Below are 23472 nucleotides of genomic sequence, written 5' to 3' on the forward strand. Positions count from 1 at the left end.
CCATGTTGTTTCACAGAGCTTATGTATAATATTGGTTCTTGCTTTCAATTTCTTTGCAGTTTTCATTAGCTGCTCCTTAAATGAAAGCGTTCTATCAAGTGTAATGCCTAGGTATTTTAGTGTCTTATTGTGAAAGAGCCGTATATTCTCGAATAGAATTTTAAGCTCCCTGTTAGTGAACTTGTTACTTAGATGGAAGCATGACACTTCAGTTTTACTAGCATTTGGTTGGAGATGCCACCTTTGGAAGTACCTTCCCAGTTTCTCCAGGTCGGTCATCAGGACCTACTCCAACTATTCAAATGATCTACATTTTGTTGTTAGCACCCAGTCATCGGCGTAGTCATGCTTTTTAGATCTTGTCTCTGGCATGTTTGCAACAGAGGCTGAAAAGGAGACGTGCAAGTACCAACCCTTGTGGCAGGCCATTCTTGAGGTTCCTTGGTGAGCTTATATCAAACACCATGATAACCTGCAACATATTAAGGAGGCAAGCTGTTAGTTTTCATGGGATTACATGGAGGACCTTTCAGATTATTCCTTCTCTCAAGACAGTGTCATAAGTGACTGATAAATATATGAATGCAGCAGAGGTTTTAAGATTTCTTTGGAACCCCGCTTCAATGTATGTTGTGAGCGAGAGAACTTGGTTGGTACAACTTCGTTTTGGCCTAAAGCCTGCTTGTTCAATTGGTATAACATCAAATATTCTCTGACAGATTCTGTTGTAGATAAGCCTTTCTAGTAATTTATATGTCACTGATAGCAATGCTATAGGACTGTAGTTCTTAGGTAAGTTTGCTGGTTTCCCTGGTTTTAAAAGGTTTTAAAACCTTCGATTGCTTGAACTGTCTGGGTACGCTACCAGTCTGAATTGTCAGTGAAGAATTTGGCCAGCCAAAGTTTTGCATATTTTTCACAGTTTAATAAAAATTTTGAATTGATGCCATCAAATCCTGATCCTTTTCCTGAAGCGACATTTTGAGCGCCAACTACTCAATCTCTTCAAGTGTAAAAGGGTGAGCGTACTCAGTCTCTCCTCAAGTTTCTTAGTTAGCGTTTTATCTCAATTGTGTGCACCCTGTCTCTTGGTGCTCTGAACATTGCCACTATGTGGGATGCTACTGTGTGTGGGGAGACATTTGCTTTTTGTCTCTGAATAGGAGATCTGCTTCCTAATTTTCTTAGTAGAGTCCATGCATGACGATTCAAGATCTGAAAGTTCAGGTTTCCCACCATTTCTGTTGCCTTGCAGCATCGAAGCTGTGGAGAAGCTCGTCTGCCACCTCTTGATTGCAAGGAAGCTTCAGTAGAGAACTGCACTGTTTTGGGACCACCCTGCGAAACCCTCTAGGGATACACTTCTTATCAGTACTTGTTACTGCTCCAATAAATCTGCTATAGTTTTTGCTGATCGGTGGTATCCAGCCTAGTCATTTATCCAGATCCCTAGAAAAATTTTCCAAATTAGCCTTTTTGAAGTTCCATCTAGAGCAGGGTACAGAAGTCACGAGTGAAATTTGGCGACCTGCCTCCATAATAACTTGACAGTGTTGGCTGTGGGAAATGTCGCAGAGACCTTTTCGGTGACTAGCAGCGGCCGGCTTTTGCTGTCAGTTGAAGTGAAATATAGATCCGGGTTATACTCCTGCCTCCAAGCCGCTGATTTAAAAGTAAATCAGTCTTTAGCATCAAAGACAAGACTAAGATTCTCATCCTCAGCCCATCTCACCAGAGCCTCTCTGTTTGCATCACAATCCTTATATTTCGACTGCTCTTGGTGGCTATTAAAATACTGTTATATATCGGACACTGTTATTCCGATTTTAACTATAACATTATGAATTTCATTACCCGTGGAGGTGGAGATGAGAGTAGCGTTTTCTATATCGCGTCCAACGTAAGTAGTGACGCCGTACGCATCATGGTATGTGGCACCAAGTAATTCATATCCAGGTATTTTGCCTCTTTTCCACAATTGTTCCTCAGTGTTACAATGTTTTTCCTGGATTGCGACCAGATCAATATTGTCATTCTTCAGTAGCTTTGATAAATACTAGCTCTTAGAATAACTTATGCTTTCCATATTTATATGGCAAATTAGGACCGAAGGTCCAAGATTTCTTGTCGGCAAATCCTGAAAAGGACTGTTGAGTATATCTAGCGACATGTCCTGCAGTTCATAATACTGTAGCCTTGTGTCCGCATGGTCAGGAGAACCTATCTTCTTGGTTTGTCTGACTGCCAGTATCTGCTAGCTCATTTAGCGTTACCCAGGATGCATCACGTGGAAGCAAACTAGCTTTACACCCCTTAAATCACAGATATTAGAACTTCAAAACATTGCAAATAAAATTGGTCTCAAAATATCATTCAAAAAGACAGAATTTATACCCCAAAACCAACACAATTAAAAGAAGTAAACATAAACTGTAATAAAATCAAAATAGTAATCCAATTTAAATACTTTGGAAAAATAATAAATAACCTAAACAAAAAACCTCTATCCAAATAAGAAGAAACAAACTAGCTAAAGTTCAAAAATTAACCTGGTACACTTACAATAAAAAATACCTATCAATAAATGCAAAAATAAGACAGTACAACATCAGAAGCCACTTGTGCAGCACAAACACTCTTCCACCTGAATGAACATTCCTATACAGAGACTCCAGAAAATCAAAAGAATTGGAAGAACCTGTATCGCTAAGAAGTAACAGAAAGACGGCAGTGGTGGATTGTGTACAAAAAGTAGAACCTATCATTGATACCTTGCATAAGAGGAGACTAGGATTCTTTGGAGTTATCATGAGGATGCAAGATTCAAGACTTCTGAAACAGCTAATACAGTAAAATCTCGACTCGAAAAACACTGAGACGGATGCAGATGGATCAAAGAAATTAGAGAGGATCTGAAGAAAATTGGCCCTACCCCCAGAAGACATCATAGGTAACATAAAATTAAACAAAAAACCCACAACATGAACATTTTCTGCACTAGAAAGGGCATACAGATCGGAACATATGAAAAAGTACTGGGAGGACTGCAAGGCCCAAATAGTCCCATCAAAGAGACTTGGATAATAGACTGACTAAAGTGATTCTATGCAGTCATTAAAGATAATAATAAAATAGTTATGATGGTTAGTCAGTAATGATTAATATGCAATTTTAATTTAAGCCATCTATGCAAAATTAAATTACAATCATAAGAATAGGGAATTTTTGTATAATAATTGTGGCAATGATCTCTCCTAGTGCAAATTAAATTGTGTACCTTTTTTTTCATAATTTGGAGTAACTAAAATAATTAATAATATTTAATTAATTATTATTATTCAACTAATTCTTAATAACTAACTATTTCATTCATATTAATTGTAGACTTATCAATTGTATTTCCTTCAAACATAAGAGCAGCATTATCAGCAAAGCAATAAATTTTCTCATTAACTTCATAAGATTCATTTTGTTTGCATGAACCACTTAAAGATACGTTTTGCAGTCCTGTTTTGCATTACTCTTACTGAACATTCATAATAGTACTTGTCATGTCTATCTCTCACAGCTTGTGTCCGATTACTAAGATGAGTTTCAGAGCATGATATCTAACCCCATACAACTCTTTAATGAATATAAACACAATCAAATGCTAGTCTGATATTCAGGAATTCCCCAATTGCAATTTTCCTCTGATTAGATGTTAGGGTTTTAGATTCTATTTCAGACTTAACAAGGGGTATAATCAGAGATTGTTTAAGATTTTTAGGAAAAATTCCTAGATTATTTGACAGGTTGAAAATGTTGCTAAGGGAAGAGATAGAAAGTTTTTAATTATCCTATTAGAGATGTTTCATATAAAAATGAACAGTAATTATTAGTGTATTAGCAGTTTATTACTGTATTAGTTTTTTTTTTAGATCTATAAATTCCTTTTACATTTTACCTTAACATTTATTTAAAAATGAGAATTGACATTGCCATTTTCAAACATTATCAATTTTAATTGTTAATTTTACACTTAGAAAAAAATTATTGAAAAATTCTGCTATTTTAAAATTATATTTATTTTTATCTGATACTTCAGTTTTGATTTCCTGTTTAAATTTTTTTTTTTTTTTTTTTTAATGGAAGTATTTAAAACTTCCTTTGTTTTCTTCCAATTATTCTTATTTGAATGCAGTATTTTATTCCTGTAATAATTATTTTAAGTTTGTATAAAAAATATCAATACTTAATAAAGGTATCATATTTTCTAAATTACTATTAAAGATTTTGAGATATATACTTCTTTTAAAGTTTCTCATGGTTTCTGTAGAATTTAACAAATCCTTCATCATTCAGTGTTTGAGCACAAAAGGTCTTTATCAGTTGATTCAACTGAAAGGATTACATTTACAACTCTGCCCAAAATGTGATACTAAACAAAAGATAGATATTACAAATGGTTATGCAGACTTCTAAGTTAGGCAAGTGTGCATCTTTATTAAGAATCAGTATTCATCTATAACTTTCACAATGGTATTACCAACCTTCATGATGGAGAACCCAGAATCTTAGTCAGGCTGGTATTTTTTAAAATGCTAAAAAATTTATTTCTTCATCCCAAAAAAGTATGCGGTAACTGTAACTGATGGTATAAATATAGTTATCAAAAGGTAACAGATAAATTAATATTTAATTAAATAAATAAATATATATGTATATATATATATATAATTACAGTTCTAAGCATTTAAATTAGAAAATTGACGTTAATTTTAATTACACAATCTTGTTAAGTCACCTACCAAGCTATTAATGGTGTGCAGACAAGAGAGTATTGCAATGTCTGATTGTCAGTTGCCAAGAAAGGGTTACGGATATATTGATTGAGCATCGGAGTACAAAAACTAACATGTTGAGAACAATTGTCAAGAAAATCCTGGTAATTAGCAGTTTTTAAATAAAATACCTGATCTTTTTAAACTATTCAAAATAATTATTAATATTAGTGAAGCTTGGATTTTGATGTGCTTATTGAACTTCTACAATCAATAACTAACTATTCATGGACATAAATGTCTTGGTGACTGACCAAAAATGCAGAATAGCACAGTCTGATTCACTAAGTTCTTTTATGTTGGCTTGCAATAAGATTATCTGTATGCTTGTATAAAAATTGAATTTAGAGGAATGTAAGGATGAGGTTTAACTGGGATGTTATCTTTTGTTTTTATATCATTTTTTTTTTTTTTAATAACTAAGTTCAATTTAAGGGAGGAAAGTGGAAAAAGGATTATAAACGATTTTCATTTTTGGAAAACCTTGAGAACTATACATATGCAGAACTGGATGATATGTTAAAAGCTCGAAGGATGAAGTTGTAAGATCACATTAGCTAGTGAAACAGGGAAGAGTGAAGTAAAATTTTTCAAAACCAATTTACTTTATTTAAAGGTTTATTAAATGAGAATTCTGCAGTTCATCATCATCATCATCGTCTGGTTTTGCATGGCAGCAGGTCCCTTACCTCACTGCTTTCTAAATTCATTTCTGTCATTAGCCTTCTCATTCGTTCCTGTGTAGTTTTCAATTTTCACCTCATCTATTAACTTCATCCTTTTTCTTCCTCACTTCCTCTCTCCTTCTACTGACCCTTTCACTACAATTGTTAAGATTCCACTCTTACTAACCACATATTCTTACCAGTTTTTTATTTTTTCTACTTCTTGTGTAAGTGTTTTTTGTCTTTAATCCTGTTCATTATTTCCACATTCCTCAATTTATCCATCCATCATATTTTGTTTATATTTCTCAAAAGCTTTAATTAGCCTTCTCCCTCTTCCTGATCATCGTTCTGCAGTTAATCAGGTCAAATTCAATGTGGCTTTGTCATGCTTTTTTTAATTTATTAAAAACTTCTTTTTTTTTAATTTAATTGTTATTGTTCTTATAGATTCACTGTCTAGAATAAAAAGATTACCAGAATAAAAGTAATATTAACTGATAAAAACATATTACTTTTGTTATACTGTTGGATTTAATGACAGAACATTTTTAAGAGTATATTATTATATTTTTTTGCTTATAATTAAATTACTGTCATGGTAGGTTTTCATTTCAAATTTAGAAATAATGTATCATAATTTCATAGTTTTCTTAGTATGATGAAGATAATGAGGATAGTTAGATTGGAAAGTTCATTTATTGAGAAGTAATTTCTCTGCTTGCTATCTCTTGCCTCAACTATTTGTTATAGAATTTTAATTATTTTTTTATTAATATTTAATTATTTATTAGAGAATTAAAAACTTATTTTATAATTAAATCTTTTTCAGATGCAAACATATAATTGGAATATATACCAATTTTATACCATTGCCATTTTATACCACATACAAATAAAGTTGGAAAATATTTTCTTTTTGAAGTAAAATTTTATTTCTTTAATTTACTTTGTTGTTTTCTGAAATGAAATCTGCCTGTCAACCCGCTGTTTATGGGTTTTCTGGTTTTTATAAATTTAAATTACATTGAAAAGATGTGAGCTGTTTTTTTACATTTAAAATGTGCTCTTTTACTAAAATTTTCAGCAGACTAGATTGTTGTTGGTCATTACATTTTTTGGATATTTAATGCTTGAATACAAAAACTGTCTAATTCCTTAAAATAAATTAGTCTCTCATAAAGCTAACCATGGCCTAATTTCTGGAGTCAGTCTGTCATAATATTGATTATAATTTGGAATTACTCCTCCAATCTCAGTAGTCTAAAGGCATTTTTAAAGCTAGAAATAAGCAGATAATATTTTTACCAGTGCACTGCATGAAAATAAATTTTTACTTAGATCTTCAGTTTACTTAACTGGGGTCAAGAATTTAATAATTACTGATGGAAAGTGTGCAAAGTGCAGAAGTCGCTTGAACTTAAATTTGGGTAGATACTCTAATAAGAAGCCTCAGAATAAAGTATTAGTAGTGGCAAAATGCAATTATTAATATTAATTACAACTGTTATTCAAAATTCCTTTCCAACGCCTTAAAAATTTTTGTTATTTGTTTTAAGTTAATCCTTACATATGAACTGATTAATTACTAATTGTTTTAATAAATTTAAATGTAATTTGTAACTGGTCAGACATTAACAAATTTGTTAATGAATTAAGTGTGGGGTTATCAGATTTATAAACTTCTTCTGTGAGAAAATCAAAACGTGCTTTGCTGAGCCTTAATTTATTACACAAATCAGTAATAGCTAAGTTTATCAAAGTGTATGGGATGTTGGCAATGGTTTGCCTCAGCTTTTTACTGAAATTGAAATCATGCAACAAGGCCTTGATTTTAACTCTAAAACCAAATCTGCTTTCTTATTCTGCAGTCTTTGTATTAAAACTATTAGTACTTATAATAACCTTTCCTAGACACATTTTACTTTTTATTCCTTCAATAACTTTTACTCATTAGGCTAGAAATGAATAAACCTATTTGTAGGTTTGGATGAGTGTAGCATTTACTATTGCAGATAAAGTAGTTTTGTTCTGAACGGATTTTGTTAAGATTATGATTTCTGTAATATGTTGTTTAATAGTGATTCTTGCAATGCCCTGACAATATCTTATCCAGGTAGTGAGTATAGAAGTACTTGCATCATTAGACCTGCCCCTGATTAGAATGCAGCTCTGACATACAAACTAGGAAAGCATGTGTACAGATCCAGTCATGCTTAAAACTTGAAAATTGCTTGAACATGAAGGTCAGGAACAACTTTCCAATAAAATTGAGGTTGTGAACAATCTATATAAATCTACTCTTATAATTTTTTTATTCAATAATAAAATTGTATTTCTTACTATCTACATTTTCATTTCCGCCATAAATCTTGTCTCAAGTACCTAAATTAATTTTATTCCTAAATCTTTACATTTATTTCAAGTAAATCTGATTTTAAAATAATGTTTGTTTCCTATCCTTAATCTGCTATGACATTTGAGTTCCACATTATATTCTATTTTCATTACCTTTAACATTCATTAAATATCTATTTCTTCACATAACTTTTCTCTCCATCTCATGTTAAAAGGCTGGCATGTAGAGGTCTAACAATGTGATTGATTTGAGCTTTTGATCTGTCTTTGAAAGTGGTGTGCTTTCACAATTTTTTTTTAAACCTGGAGAAAATCTATAGTTAATTGGCCTCTGCAATATCATGTACTCAATGTGACAGAAAACTGTTGTAACATACATGTTGGATTTTAGTTGATTATTTTTAAAAATGTATAGAAGATTAATCCATTAATGAGGTATTGCTGATGATTCTGAGATTTCAGTTTTAGACTACCTTTTTAGCAAAGCCTTATTTGTGGCCAATTCTTATATTTTTGGGGCTATTCACTGTCATCTGCAACTAGTCAACTTCCTGAGAGTAATCAGGATATAAGATGGTGGCACTATTGGGGGTCAAAACACCTTGAGTTAAAACCTTATTGTTGATTACTGCAGAGAACATATAGGATCATGAGTCAGTTAAATGACTGATGGCAAAACAGAATTGTTACTTTCATTTTATAAAAAGAAAAACTATTTAATTTTAAACTTGGACGTTATATTTTATTAACATTGCAGTTTAAATTAAAAACAAATATTTTAATCAAAATGTTATGATGATAATATTTTTTACTTAAGTTTTCTGACATGATGTATAGTTTCATTCATAACAATACAATAAAATTATAGTATAATTATAATAATTTCATTTCTAATTATGGAAGCGGTAAATCAGCTTACGGAAGGAACTGTTATGCAAGCGCTTAATTCACAACACATACTCTACGAGCATTACGTCATGTGAAATATTGTCATTACTGCAAAAGTAAACAAGGTAGAGAATTCCATTAAACAATTTCTACAGTTATCAGTTAAATGCTTATGTGTTTTTAAAGGCTGTATTACGGAACACATCAGTTGGGAGACCATTTGTTAACCAACATAGCCCCCAGTAAACTGTTGTTACCTTATATTCCACAATACGTGTTATATTTTAATTTTTGACGTTACATGTCATGGTTAACTGCCGGACCTTTTATTTAAATTTTATTAAGAAAGTATTGCTAACATTCAGTACACATTAAAACTCCCCATAACACTGGCGAACCCAGTTGACCTACACCTAATTTAGGATATGGAACAAATTGCAAAATGTGTTGCGTATGTATTCTTTTTTTACGCAAACGAAAAGCGTACAATTAATGTTTTTAAACGGAGCACAAGATTGGCTTTTTTAATATTTGAAATATTTTTACTCTATTTATATACGAAGTTTCACTCTGTTCTTATGTAAGTGCAATAGAGATATTGGAGTTAGTAAAAATAACTTTTTTTTTCTTCACAATAAATTGATTGGTATAATATATACAAATTACTGCCAATCATAGTTCAGATTTACACCAATTTCCATGGCAGTAACTAGTTGACGTTTTACAAGTTCTGTTATTAAAATAAACAAGCAAAATTACTCAATATCAAAATAATTCAATAATTTTGTAAATAGCAGAATGTTTATTATCGCATTTTAAATATAAACAAATTTTCATTTACTGAATCAATATTTTTTACACGTTTCTAAAAACAAAAAAAAACAAAAAACAACGTTTATTTCATTTAATTGTTCAGTATTATTAACCTATGGATTTTTTTTCAAATATTGGAAATAAGTTTTGAAACATTAATGTTTTGAACATTTGATAAGAATAAAATAATCATACAATTAGCGAAATATAGTAAACGATGCGTTTAACGACCTGCTGTTTGACTTTCTAGATTAAGTGTGCAGTGCAAATTTTCAGTAAATTCTTGAGAAGTATGGCAGAAGAAGGACCAGTAGAAAACTTAATGTCTCGTTATTTCTGCCATAAATGTAAAGTTGAAATCAGTGATATTCTGCCAGTGAGTACTGTTAAAAATCTATAATTATATATGGTTGTATAACTTATTTAGTAGTGCTGCTTTTTCGTGATATTGATGTCTAGGCTGTAGTGCCTCCTGCATAACTTGTTTCGGTTGTAGATTGAATTAATTTTACAACTTGAGTAGTTTTGTTCCTTGAAACTTGTTATTTGTCATTATTGAGGAATAATGTTTATTTATACTCTTGATCTTAGTAGATTCTGTTCTCAAATTTGATTCCAATTTCTCATGTTTAGCTACATCTTGGTTGTGACGTATTTGGTGATTCGAAAAAATGCTAGTGTTCATTTCTGTATTATGAGATTATGTATCGGCGTGCCTCACATTTCAAACCAAACAAAAAAACTCAAAGTATACTTATTGACTGCAATAAGTCTTTGTTATTCTATTAATTGACTACGTTTGTGATCGGTAGCGTATTGCATACAACTTGTCAGGCTTATCATTTTGTTAGATCAACGTGATCGTACTAGTCAGTTGTAGCAGTATTCCCAGATCAAGAAGTTGAGACTAGTACTTTAAAATTCAGATGCTATACTTGCTGAAAATTATTTATGTATGCCTTCAACACTTATAGATCACATTATCTCTTGAAAAACAGGAATTTTATTTTTGTTGTAGATTGATTGTTTATAAGATTATGGCTAATGTAACACGTTTTAATTCATTAACACTTAAGTTCATAACACCTTATCATTTTTAACAAATTTTATTTATATACAAAGTAATTGTGTAAGAGCACATAGACAAAGATTTAAGGTCAAATGATTTACTGTGTTATTGTATTTCGTATTGAAATTATCTTATGTAGATTGTTGAGCTCAAAATTACGTGAACATCTATAGAAAATTAATTTACTTCTTACTGTTCATTGGAAAAATCTCTCTTAATGGCTGTAAGGGTTTATATAATTGCTTTGGTCAGTCATAATAGATTGCAGCTATTTCACTTTTAACATTAATTTAATCTTTAAGTTGATTTATAAAAGCCAGTACATTACAGCTAGTGACATTCTTTCATGATTTAATATCTTTGAAAATGCAAAAAAGTAAATATATTACTTATTGACATACTGCAATGGGAACTGTATTTTAATCAGTTGTTTTCTTAAGAGTGCAGTAATGATAATTATTACAATAACTGATGTTCCATGTAAAATGTTTTAGTTTTCATTGTTTATGGCATTGATTTACTGCATAATAATCAGCTAGTAGAAGTTAATTTTTATTGATATGTATTCTTTTTTACCGTTTTCATAAAATTTTGATTATTTCCATTACATTGGCCAATTTTTGTAGTCTTTTGGGTTGATCAGGCGCTTCACCTTTTTTTGTTATATGTTTAAAAGTGTTTCATAGATTTATTATTTATATTTTCCATCATACTGTAGGTAATCATTACACATTGAGACAATTTTAATTCACATGTTGATAATTTAGGGAATAATGTGCTTGATCACAAACTATACAGTGATAAACAGTAAGATACACTTAAAAAAATTGACTGTACACTCTGTTATCGATGGTTATTCATTATTAATCTGCATAAAAAATGTCATCTGCTTGTAAATCATGTGCTTTGTGCATGATCACAAACTGTATATTGCTAAAATATATAAGATAGGTTTAAAATAATAATTGTACACTGTTTTATTGATGGTTATTTGTTATAATTAGGATTATAAAAATTCTAACTTATCTTGTAAATGATATGCTTTGTCTGATTCCTTAGATAAGTTGCATTATGTTTTGCACCATATTATGTGTCAGTTTCCTGAAATGTGTCACGTGTTATCTATTGAAATATTGGTTGCCACTTCTGGCATATCCAGTGAGTACTGAGTTCTCTGGAAGATCTTAAATTTGCTATCTTAAGCCTATTCATTTTTGTGTAGTCTTTTTGGGAACGCATATCTCATGCAAACTTTCTAATGTGGAGTCTTTCAATTTCTCAAGATTACTTTTTAGTGGTTCATATATTTTTTTTCAGGGAATTACTTGTCACCTTAAATATTCAATCTACCTCCTTTTTCTAGCATTTGTAAAAGCATAGACCCTGGATTTTAGTGAGCACTATTTTCAAGTATTACTTTAATCTGGTGCAATATTGAACCAGCTGTGCAATATTGGTATTCTAATAGACCTAGTGTAACCTTGAATTGTAGTGAATTTACTGTGGTACTTTTCAAGAAGATGCCCGCATCTGATCTGTAGTTAGTTGTTGGATGGCACCACTGAAAGGAGAAAATAAATAAATTAAAATTATAATTAACTTTATATGATAAATAAATAAATTAAAATTATAATTAACTTTATATGATAAATAAATATAATCTAACCAAACGTAATCTACGCTCACTTCACTCGCCAACCTTGACTAGTGAGCGTAGGTTAAGTTTCGTTCTATTATATATTTATTTAGTAATTAATGTAAATTTATTATACAGTGCACCTTCAATTTATGTGGCTGTTACGTTCCGAAAAATTTCTGCGTAAAATGAAATCGTGAAAATTGAGACTCAGATTTAATAGGTTTGTGTTAAAGTTATACAGTAAATGATATACGTAAATTACTGTATTCAAGAAATACTGTACTTTATTTTACTATTTCATTATTACAGTATCATTGTATTTTTTTATTGATATTACAGTACAATGTATGCATTTAAAAAGTATAAATATGTACTATTTATTTTTTCCTTTCAGTGGTGCCATCTCACAACTAACTACAACGACAATTTACTAACTACAAATCAACTGCGGGTTCTTCTTGAAAAGTACCTTTACTGCTTTTTTTAAATCTATTACTAGATTGCTTATTCTTTCCTTTCATTATTTTACTCTTTTTGTGTTGACTAAGTGTAAAATAAAAATCTCTGTCTAATGTGTTATTATTTAATGTTCATCAGATAGTTGTGTAAAATTGATTCCAAATTCGTCATATGGGTTTGGTTTTGAATTTGATTTATCCAAAAGTAAGTTATTCCTCAAAGAACATTTCAAGTTTGGGTAAATAATCATATTATTGAAATTGTCTTGAAATTTGAACACGTTTTATGTATTTTCAGAAATTAATATTTTGTTATCTTCTATAATTTTCATGCATAGTCTGTACTGTTGGGATTCACAAATTATGTCTTTATATAATGCTAACCCCTTTTAATTAACAGCATCTTTATTCTCTATAGAATCTCCCATGTTGTATAACTAACATATTACTGGTTATGTCATAATTACTATATTCCATGTTAGTGTAGATGTTATCTATTACATGAATAGTATTATGTTAGTAGAATCAGTAATATTATTTCCATCTGCAAACAACTGATAGTCAGTACTATTATGCATCATAAATGTCATTAATTATCAATCATTATTATTAAATGTGACTTGCCAGGCGAGTAAAAAAAAAAAAAATAGCACTGCATCTTGTCATATGGATCTCATTACAAGAAAGTCTAGTTTACTATTTTAACAAAAAAATACATGATGACCTAGCTTTTCTGAAGAGTTGGTCTAATGTGACAGTACAGAAAAAAATTTTAGAAACCTTTATTTTTGGTTCATAGTTAGGTTCATGTCACGATGAAATTTTTAAATTGTACAATTTGAGAATGTAAATAATTTTGGCTTCTCATTGGATTGCAGAATGAAAACAACTAAAAGTCACATAAAAGCTGAAATTTTAAAAAGATTAGCTGGTTAAAAAGTGGAATTAGCTTCCTGGCCTGGCAGTGTTAAATTCCACATAAAGAATTTATATTAAAAAAATCCCCACTATTCTTTATGTTAATTTTTAAGTGGTGCATCTAAACAGGAAATTGTCAAAATTAAATCCATGTAGCTTGTTTATAACTGTAGAACAACTTTAAACCTGGCATTATTTGTAGCTATTGACATCCGATCTGGAATATATCAGCGCTTCACTGTCCAAAACCAACTGATCAGGGTACTTTCCGATAACTTAATAACTTAGCTACCAATAATGTCCTTACCATCTAACAATATAGGAATGTTTAATATGGGTATTGTAGTTGTCACTGTGAAGTTTGATAATTAGTAAGAACATAAATAACTTCTGCTCCAGCTGTCATTCTACTGTCCATAAGAGTTGCATAATTTTTTATGACATTATACATTGTTCTGCTATTTTATTTCGCAACAATTGCATGCAGTAGTAGTAGTACAAGTAATAGCACAGTAATTTTTTTTATGTAGTATTAGAAAATTAACAGAAATAATTATTATTTTAATTAAATTTCAGAATTAAAAACTAAATCTGACAATGCATTCATTATATTAAATAGAATTGCACATACTTATTATTTTATTGTAGATAAATTTTTTAATGGTATAATTATGATACATTACAGTTTTACCCTATCAAGAAGTCCAATAATTTGATATGCTTATCTTATACATTGATGAATCACAGTAAGTTTAATTAACGAAACTTATAATTAGTCTCTAGATAAAAAACATTTTACAAATATATAAATAAACAAAACTGCTATAAAATTTGTAACAGCATCAAAATCTGAATTCTGAGTTAATCATATCACTTTCGCTGTCATTTTCCAAAGAGACTGTAAAAGATTGCAGTGTATTATCAGTTATGTACTCCTGTCTCTTCATATCCTGCTTTCTTCACAGGTGGCTTCCAGTGCCAAAATGCTTTCTTAACAAGGCTTCCAATGCAATACCTTCATTTCAGGGAATTTATTTTAGCATACTATCTAATATTGTCACTGTCAAAAGTTGCATTTTGGCTTTCTACATAACCTTTTACTTCAACTTAAGTTTTTAATTTTTAATTTATTCAAATGAACTTAACTTAAAGCAATAATAAGGCTTTAGTAAGGAAAGAAATAAGTGGCACCAGCAGAATCATACTCCATCCACAAGCGACTACCGAAAATTCTTTTTTTGTACCTGTCTGCTTGTATTTACTTTACTAAAATTATTTATTTTGCATTTGATGTGTCTAAATAAATATTATTTATTTTGCTTATGATGTGTTATTTATATGATTTATTTTGCTATTGAGATGTATCTATTGTTTATTAGGTCATTTAATGAGAGGGCGATTCATTTATTTTGATAATTGTTTCACTTACAAATTGTGTCAGTACTTGTCTATGTTGATTTATTATCTCTTAAAATAATAGACAATATCTAGATTTCCAAATCATTTTTAAATACTAGGTAATAGATTTTCATAATCAAAACAGTTAATTTTATTATATTATTTTCCAAGAAATTAAAATGACTGGTTCAAGGGTATAGTTAGTAAATTGTTAAGATAATACTAATAGCATTATAATTGACATTTTATTTAACATGTATTTACGGCAACAATTTTTGCAGAGAAATGTAAAAAGTAAGGCTTGATTTGAAGGAAAAAATTTGTGTATCAGTAGCCTATAATGTTGTCATTAAAACCATAATTTAGTATGATGAACACTACCTGCTGCGAAAAGGTATGATTATATATCTGTACTAAAGATTTCCTGACCAAAGTTAATGGTTATGCATCTGGCTATGTTTTCACTCAATTTTTTTTTTTTTATAAATTGCAATTGTTTTTGCACTTTATAATAAATTGGAGGCAGTAACTTTGTTCAAAAATAAGTTTAAATCAGATGTGAACAAAGAAGGATTCTGGTATTTTATTACTTTTTGCCATCATAGCAATAACAATGCTTTGGACAAGTTATTTTAATGTGAAGGAAGTAGGATCTTTGACCTATATAAATACTTATAATACAGAAGGTTTCTAATCATTGTATATAGTAGCATTCAGGAATATTTGGAAATTAAATTTGAGATACTCTAGTGAAGAAGACAATCAGCTCACTGTAGCGATAACTCTAAAATTACTCTATCAATCCGTTAGGTAATGTATTAAAAAATTTAAAAAAGCAAACTTTGAGCATCTGATGATGTTAGTAAGGAAAAAAGATTGATGATTCTATTGCTAAAGAAAAAATGTAACTCCCAAAACTGGAAGTAGGAAACAGTGGGAGCATAAGTTTTAAGTTTATATCCACCCCTCTCTAAAGTATATAACATAGTTGACCATTTTAACAGAAAAAATATACGATGACCTAGCTTTTCTGAAGAGTTGGTCTAATGTGACAGTACAGAAAAAAAATTTTAGTAACCTTTATTTTTGGTTCATAGTTAGGTTCGTGTCATGATGAAATTATTAATTGTACAATTTGAGAATATAAATAATTTTGGCTTTTCATTGGACTGCAGAATGAAAACTGCTAACAAGTCAAATAAAAGCTGAAATTCAAAAAGATTAACTGGTTAAAAAAGTGGATTTATAAAGGAGACAGTTATGAATTGTGACCACCTATAAAACTAAAAAGTTAACATAGAATATGAAATGATATAGCTTAAAATTGTGTTACTGCAATTTTCCTAGTGACAGATAGTTTGCAGCATTAGTAAATTGTTGTTTGATACTAATAGTATTTATTTAGTGTCCACATTTACTTTACATTATTTCATATAATTATTATGGTTTTTTTTATAATATAGATAGACTGTAACCACTTTAGAAAAAAAAAATATTTTGTAGCTACATAATGTGAATAATAAAATTGACCCGCAATCGAAAATAAGCCATTCAGGAAATTTGTCAAAGGCTACTGAATCAATTTCAATGAGAGGGAAATACTCTTTGTTTCAAATAGTCATATATTTATGAGGCATATGTTCAATAATACATTCCCAAGTTGACATTAGCGAATATGTAATGACATAGGAGTGGATAAGAGTCACTTTGCTACTTGCTTGCACTGTCGGGGCAAAAATAAGTCCATCATGGCATCCATTTTTGGGACTTGTTATTTGCTTATTGATTTTTTTTTACACGATTAACATACTATGAATGTTGCGTCTCCTTTCAGCTCTTGACAAAGTAAAAGTCACTTTCAGGAACAAAATGTGCTATAAGCCAATCAGAAATGTAATTCTCCTTCATGACAGTGCAATGTCTCACACAGTAGTTAATGCCTGGGATAAACTAAAAAAATAATTTACTGTGAAACCTTGGAAAATCCTTGTCCAGATTTATCCCCCCTTTTTTTTGTTTGGACAGAAGTGTGCAATTGGCTCATAACATATTCTCGAACCTTTTTTGAAGAAAGCTTCCCACAATGTTGGAAAAAGTGTGTAGATCTTCAGGAAGAATATGTGGAAATGCAATAACATGCTTTGTATTTTTATTTTATACTAATAATGTTAAAAAACAAAAGTCTAGTTCGTATTTAACTGATACTCATACATGTTCAATGGAAATTAACATCATTGTTACCTTAAATACTAATTCAGAATTGACATGTTATCAAGCTTTTACTCAGGATTTAGAACTCAGAACCTATGTGGACACATGACATATTTTTGTGAGAGTAAAAATATATTCAATGTTACCACCACACAAAGAGAAGTTTTGTATGAATTTGTTACACTAAAACAATAACTAATTTGATTTACCTTGATCAGAGAAAATCCCTTTGTGGTTTGATTGTTCTTAATTTTCTCTATCATTTTCTTTGGAATAAAATAAGAATTACTCTCTCCTCTCATTCCCTTTCCTCTTTCCTCTCTGCTTTCCTTTTGTTTCTTGAATTTGAAATTCTATTTATCTTATGAAGCAAAATAAAATAAACAAAATAAATTCTGTTTATATAAAATAAATATTCTTTTAATCTCTTAAAAAAAAAAATTAGAATTTTGATTTTGGATGGAAATTTGTAATTCTGAACCTAGTAAAGTAAATGTAAGATCTATTGATTTTTTTTAAAGAATATTTGTAAAAATGTCAAGAATAAATAAACATTTAGCTAGAATAAACCTTATTTTAGTTCTCTCTCAGCTCATTGGTATCAACAAATGAAGTGAGATTACTTGGCTGTAGTGTGCTAAATTTACAATGCATCCCCATTCATCATTTTTCATTGTTTTCTAATCTGATGTTTATGTATATTTTTTCTTTTTTCAGAAATACACAATTGTGAGTTTTTCAGTCTTAACTTTTAAATAATATTTTATTAAGTAATGAATAAAAGTACTCTGAATTAATAATATTGCAATGTTCTGTTGTCAGAATTAAACTATTTTCTTTTTGTTTAAGGATTATGAGTGTCCAACATGTCATTGTGGTTTCATAGAAATTCTTGATGCTCCACCTGAGGCCAATGAAGAGAGCGATTCATCTGATGTGGAGGCTGGTCAGCCATTTGAGGTGTGAAATATTTACTTAGCAATGATTTTTTTTTTTTTAAAGTGTACTGTTCATTAAATTTTTTTTAAATAACCTGTTTAACTTGTTTGTAAAGTTGTTATCATTTAATCTGTTTGGCTATTTAGTATTTGGTGTATTTTTCTGATTACAATTTTTTAAATTAATTTTATTAAGCATGGCCTGTTTGTTATTAATATATAAATTATTTATATAATAATTTCCACTTACCAACAATCTTTAATAGTAATGTTAGAGCACTTTCGGATTACTAATCCATCCTTAGGAACAATGATGTGTTATACATTATAATTATTTACTTCACATCATTAATTCATAATAAATTAAATTTTATAGAAATACTAGCTGTACCCTCTCATGCTTTGCTGTGGCACATTGTGGTTGCATGGATGAGAAATGAGAAACAAAACAAAGCATACGTCTCATAGAAGTTTAATTTTGCAATACTTGTGGATATACAATATTTTTTGTTTTTCCACTGTCTGCGTAGATATAAAGGCTATCTGGTTTGCCGACTTGGGAACACGCAACATACAGTTGTCCATGTGAGAAGCAATCCGCATATAAATCTAAACCATACAATTCTAAAGATAGACCTTGAGCTTTATTGATTGTGATTGCAAATGCCAATCGAATTGGGAATTGCAATCTTTTAAATTGAAATTGTGTATCGGTCGGGATCTTGGGTATTCGAGGACTGAGGACATCTTCACCTTTGAAAGGCCCCGATAAAATCATTGCTTCCACTACGTTATTCATTTTCTTAACTGCAAGTCGCATGCCGTTGCAGAGTTTTGGCTGATTAATATTCCGCAACAGGATAATTGGCACACCTATTTTCAATTTTAATATGTGTGGTGGCATCCCTGGCAGATCAAGTGAGTTTAAAAATTCCGTTGGATAATTAACTACTTCATCTGCTTCCACAACGGTGTGTATCGACTTATATGCAATTTCCTCACTTTGAATGCTGAATTGAATAACATTATCAAGTTGATAGACATCTTTGTTCTTGCAGCAAGGATAGCTCGTTCACTGTGCAAATTGTGATTTCTATGATTAATTTGAATATCAGGAAATACTTTTTTGATCAGTTCTTCTTTTGATGTTACTAAATTTCAAAAATTATCAGGAAATGATATTCGTCTAGATGTCTCATCGACTGGCAGCTGTCTGTTTCCAATGTCCAGTATTTGTCGTGAGAATACCTCAGCTGATGGATCATTCTGCAACTGGACACACATATTCGTAGTCAACTGCAATGTATGTACGTGTCGCCACAGATGATTATTTCAGGCAAGCATTTATTTCGTCTGCTGGTGTCAATCGAGAAATTACAGGCAATGTTTGCCTAAAATCTCCTGCGAGCAATATCAAAGCATTCCTGAATGGTTGAACGTAAATCTCGTAACGATAGATTTTTATGTGCCATTGTGTATTCATTCCAAACAATGAGTTTACATTTTTGTAATACTTTTCCCATACCGGATGCTTTGGAAATATTGCACGTGGGAGTCTCGATGATTTGCATGTTTAATGGCAACTTCAGAGCTGAATGTGTAGTCCTTCCACCTGGTAACAATGTCGCAGCTATTCCAGACGAAGCAAGAGCTAAGGCTATGTCATTTTTTGATCGAACCGTTGCTAGAATCAATCTAATGAGAATGTTTTCCCAGTTCCTCCTGGCGCATCCAAGAAGAAGGTCCCCCCCAACTCTGTCATTTATCATTTGCATTATGCGATCATAAATGCCTTTCTGTTCACGTGTTAATTTGGGTATGTTTGATTGACATCTACTGTTGATTGGGAATTTGACATATGACTGAAGATCACATATGTTGTAACTCTGTTCACGGCGTAAATCCACATCAAATGAAGCAATCACAGCTCGGGTAGGTGCTGGAATTCCCAATTGACTAAGAACTTTATTTGCAATAGCTAAGCACTTGTCTTCAATATTTATCAATGCTTTGTTGTAAATGCCTTCTGTAAATTCCATGGTCATATTGGCATTTTCTAGGCATACTCTCTGCAAAATATCCTCAGCCATATGCGATTGATATCTTTCATAACTCTGTGGGAGATGAAGGGAAGCAAGCAGTCAATAGCGCGTATCAATGTAGCGTGCAACAGTGTTGCACACGTCATTAATACATATATCCCACTGTTAGTTGTTTTCTAATAAATTCAGAGCTTGACACGCAGTGCGGAAAGTGGCATGTGTGACGCCGTCAACTATTTTCAATTGCTGAAAAGATCTAGGACCAGGCACATTTACCAATATCATGCGAAGGAAAAAAACATTCATCTTGATTGGGATGCACTGTATAAAGTCTACCAATTGTATTTTCTCTGAAAATGCCAGGTTAACCGTCGTCTGGCTCCCCTCGTCTGCGTTGTACTAATACTTTTTTAGTTACATTCCACGTGTAATAAGAGAGAACTTCTGAATACATCAGTGTTCTGGTGAAAGCGTCTTCCTGGCATAAGGTGAAAAAAGCAGTCAGAGTTGTACCAGGTGTATTAAGGGCTCTTTGTTGCACATTTGCATCCGTGAAATAAACATGCTGTCCATTCTCTAAATGTACTGCTAAGTGAACCACAGCTGGATTGTGTTCATGCATGGGAAATGAAAAAATTCCCCATGCAGCCTCATTGCTGCTTATGTATCTTCCAGCCTGGTATTGTGTAATTTCATAGATATCTCGTACTGCATTTCTGTCACTATTTTCTGATTGCACACTAAAAACTGCCATATCACTGCCTTTATTTTCATACTTACAGATGTATTTAATTGATTTGACGGAATTGCAATATTCTACTTTTATGTGGGCTTTGTATGTTTTTGACAACAAAGGCGAATGTGGAACCACCCAACAGTTGTCTACATCAATATCACTATTTTGCATGTGTATAGTTGCCAAATTCCTACCATCTTCAGTTGATCGTCTCCTATACCGAAGATATCCATCGTCTCCTGTTACTGTGTTGGCTGCGAATGCTCTAGGATATTGCTTAGAGCTCCCATCTACCATGCATGGTGAATTCGGATTTAGTGTACAGCATGGTCCATGTATCATGTTTTTGATAACTGCATACAAATCCTTATCGACGTCGGCCCCGTGGAACTCTGCGCATATCACATCGTCGATTTCGTCTGAAGTTATTTTATCGTGTAGCCAGATTAGTATATGTGCATGTGGCAATCCTCTCTTTTGCCATTCTACTGAATACATCCAGCAGCGCACATATCCAAATACTTCATGTTTCACAATGAAATCCATCAGCGACTTAAGCTTTTGTCTGAAAACACATGCTATGATGTCATGCCTATCCATGTGTGATTGCCCAGGAAGTAACAGCTGCTGTATCTCGTCCCAAGTTTTCCAACGTTGGTTGTATTACCGTCATTCACAACTGCATCTCGCAAATGAATGTATTCTTCAGAGCGGAGTTTGGTCTGATTCAAACAGAGGAGAATAGCAAACGTAATGTTTCAGTTTTTGCATACATATCCACAATATACTGGTGAAACAACTGACGGCATTTCAAAATATAACTGTCCTTGTTCCTCCGAATCATTAAGCGGTATGCGTAAAAGTTCATTGAGCTGCACTTTTTATTGATTTCTGCACCATTTACTGGATTTATCATTTTCAAATTGAAATGATATCCATCTGCACCATCCCAAACGATAACTGGATATTGTAAAGCATCGTATCAACGGTGAGTTTCTGTGACATTTATCAATTGATCGTTTCTTCGATGGAGAACAATATCTCTAGGTTGGAACTGATCTCTGACTATGAAATTGCTATGTTGTCTATAGTTGGAGCATTATATCTCCGGACATGTTCTCCAGCGGGCGTTTTGTCTGCTTGAATGACAATCTTGTGGGTATCTGATGGCATCATATCAATTGCCGTTTTGAACAAACGCACCAAATTGTTCCTTTCGCGAAGGAGCTTCTGTAGCTGCGAAATAGTGGATCTTAGCAAGGTATGTATTCCACAACGTGCATCGACTTCATGTCTACCATCACCAATGAAGTACATTTGAAGGAAGGTCACTATCTGGGAACGAGAGCAGGGAGCTAGCTTTGTGATATATTTGCCCTTTGATTTTAAAAGTTGGCATGAATTGAGTCGTTACGATTTACGCACCCAATGACGTCATTTGGAAGCAAGAGTTATATTTCCTGATATTCGATAGGAAATTCTTTGATTCAGTGGTAGATCCAGCAAGTAGAGTGTTCAATGGCTCTGGTGGTGCATCAAGTTGAGGCAATTTGATTTTTCCGCCAGTGCAAACAGCGCAACATCCCTTTCGTTTCATTATTAAACTTTAGAAACTGGCAGTAGGTACAGACATGACTCATCTGGCCAATGAAAACATGCCGACTTGAACTATAATCAACAGCTGGATTGTACCGGAACGCAAGACGATTGTATTGCAGATTCAGATTAGCTGTTCTTTGGGTTCGTGTTTCAGCTATCCTCACCCTGTCGCGTTTATTCCATTGAGAGTGAACCAAATCTGTTGCTGCAGAACGCAACTGACATGCTCGCAATCGTGCATCCTCAAGCCTGACTGCTCGTCTTTCTGCTGGTTCCACGTTACGTATCTGGATGGTGCTTAGTCTGTTCCTCTCTCGTACGGATGCCCGCTCTTCCTCAGTCATATTCGAAAGCCGTCTTATTGATCCTTCTTTGTGGCCAGTGCGACAGCCCGAATTCGATTTTCTGCGAGGCAATATTTCGGTTATCACTGGAATAGAAGAATATCATTTTCAACCTTTTTCCCTTTGAAGAGGGAATATTTAATGATTTCAATATTTGGCAGCACATCAAAAGTTTTAATAAAACTATACTTTAAATAATTTTATTCAATATAGATTCATTACAATCACAATTATATTAGTAAGTAATATGTGTGTGCATAATTACATAATATATAGGCATATAATATTAAAAATGTTGTTCATAACTGATGAAGGTACAGAAATAATTTTATTATTATTTAAAAAATAACAATTTTAATATAAAATCATTTCAGCAGCATCAGTAATGTGATGGAAAAACTTAATGGGAAATTTGCAGTCTAATGGTTCTGGAAGATTTAATTTATATTTGGGTGTAGAAATGACAGTGCCACTTGAATTCATGATTCACACTTAATAATTTTGATCTATTGTTTTTTTTGTTTTTCATAAACTGAGAATTTAAATTCAAACAAATAAGATGTAACTAAAAAA

General features: G+C 31.7%; 1 protein-coding gene across 2 annotated transcripts in view; it reads left to right on the forward strand.

Moving 5' to 3' along the window:
• Positions 1–9772: 9772 nt before the first annotated feature.
• Positions 9773–23472, forward strand: part of Iru (E3 ubiquitin-protein ligase Iruka) — a 113339-nt gene continuing 99639 nt past the window's right edge. For both annotated transcript variants that reach the window (XR_012757402.1, XM_075373263.1), the window contains exons 1-2: positions 9773–9923; positions 18090–18200. Coding sequence is in view for 1 of the 2 variants with exons in the window: in XM_075373263.1 (XP_075229378.1) it covers positions 9840–9923; positions 18090–18200 (195 nt within the window). In the remaining variant the exon portion in view is untranslated. The remainder of the gene's footprint in view (positions 9924–18089; positions 18201–23472) is intronic.

The sequence above is a fragment of the Lycorma delicatula genome, chromosome 1, assembly GCF_047948215.1.
Source record: "Lycorma delicatula isolate Av1 chromosome 1, ASM4794821v1, whole genome shotgun sequence".
Taxonomy (NCBI): Eukaryota; Metazoa; Arthropoda; class Insecta; order Hemiptera; family Fulgoridae; genus Lycorma; species Lycorma delicatula.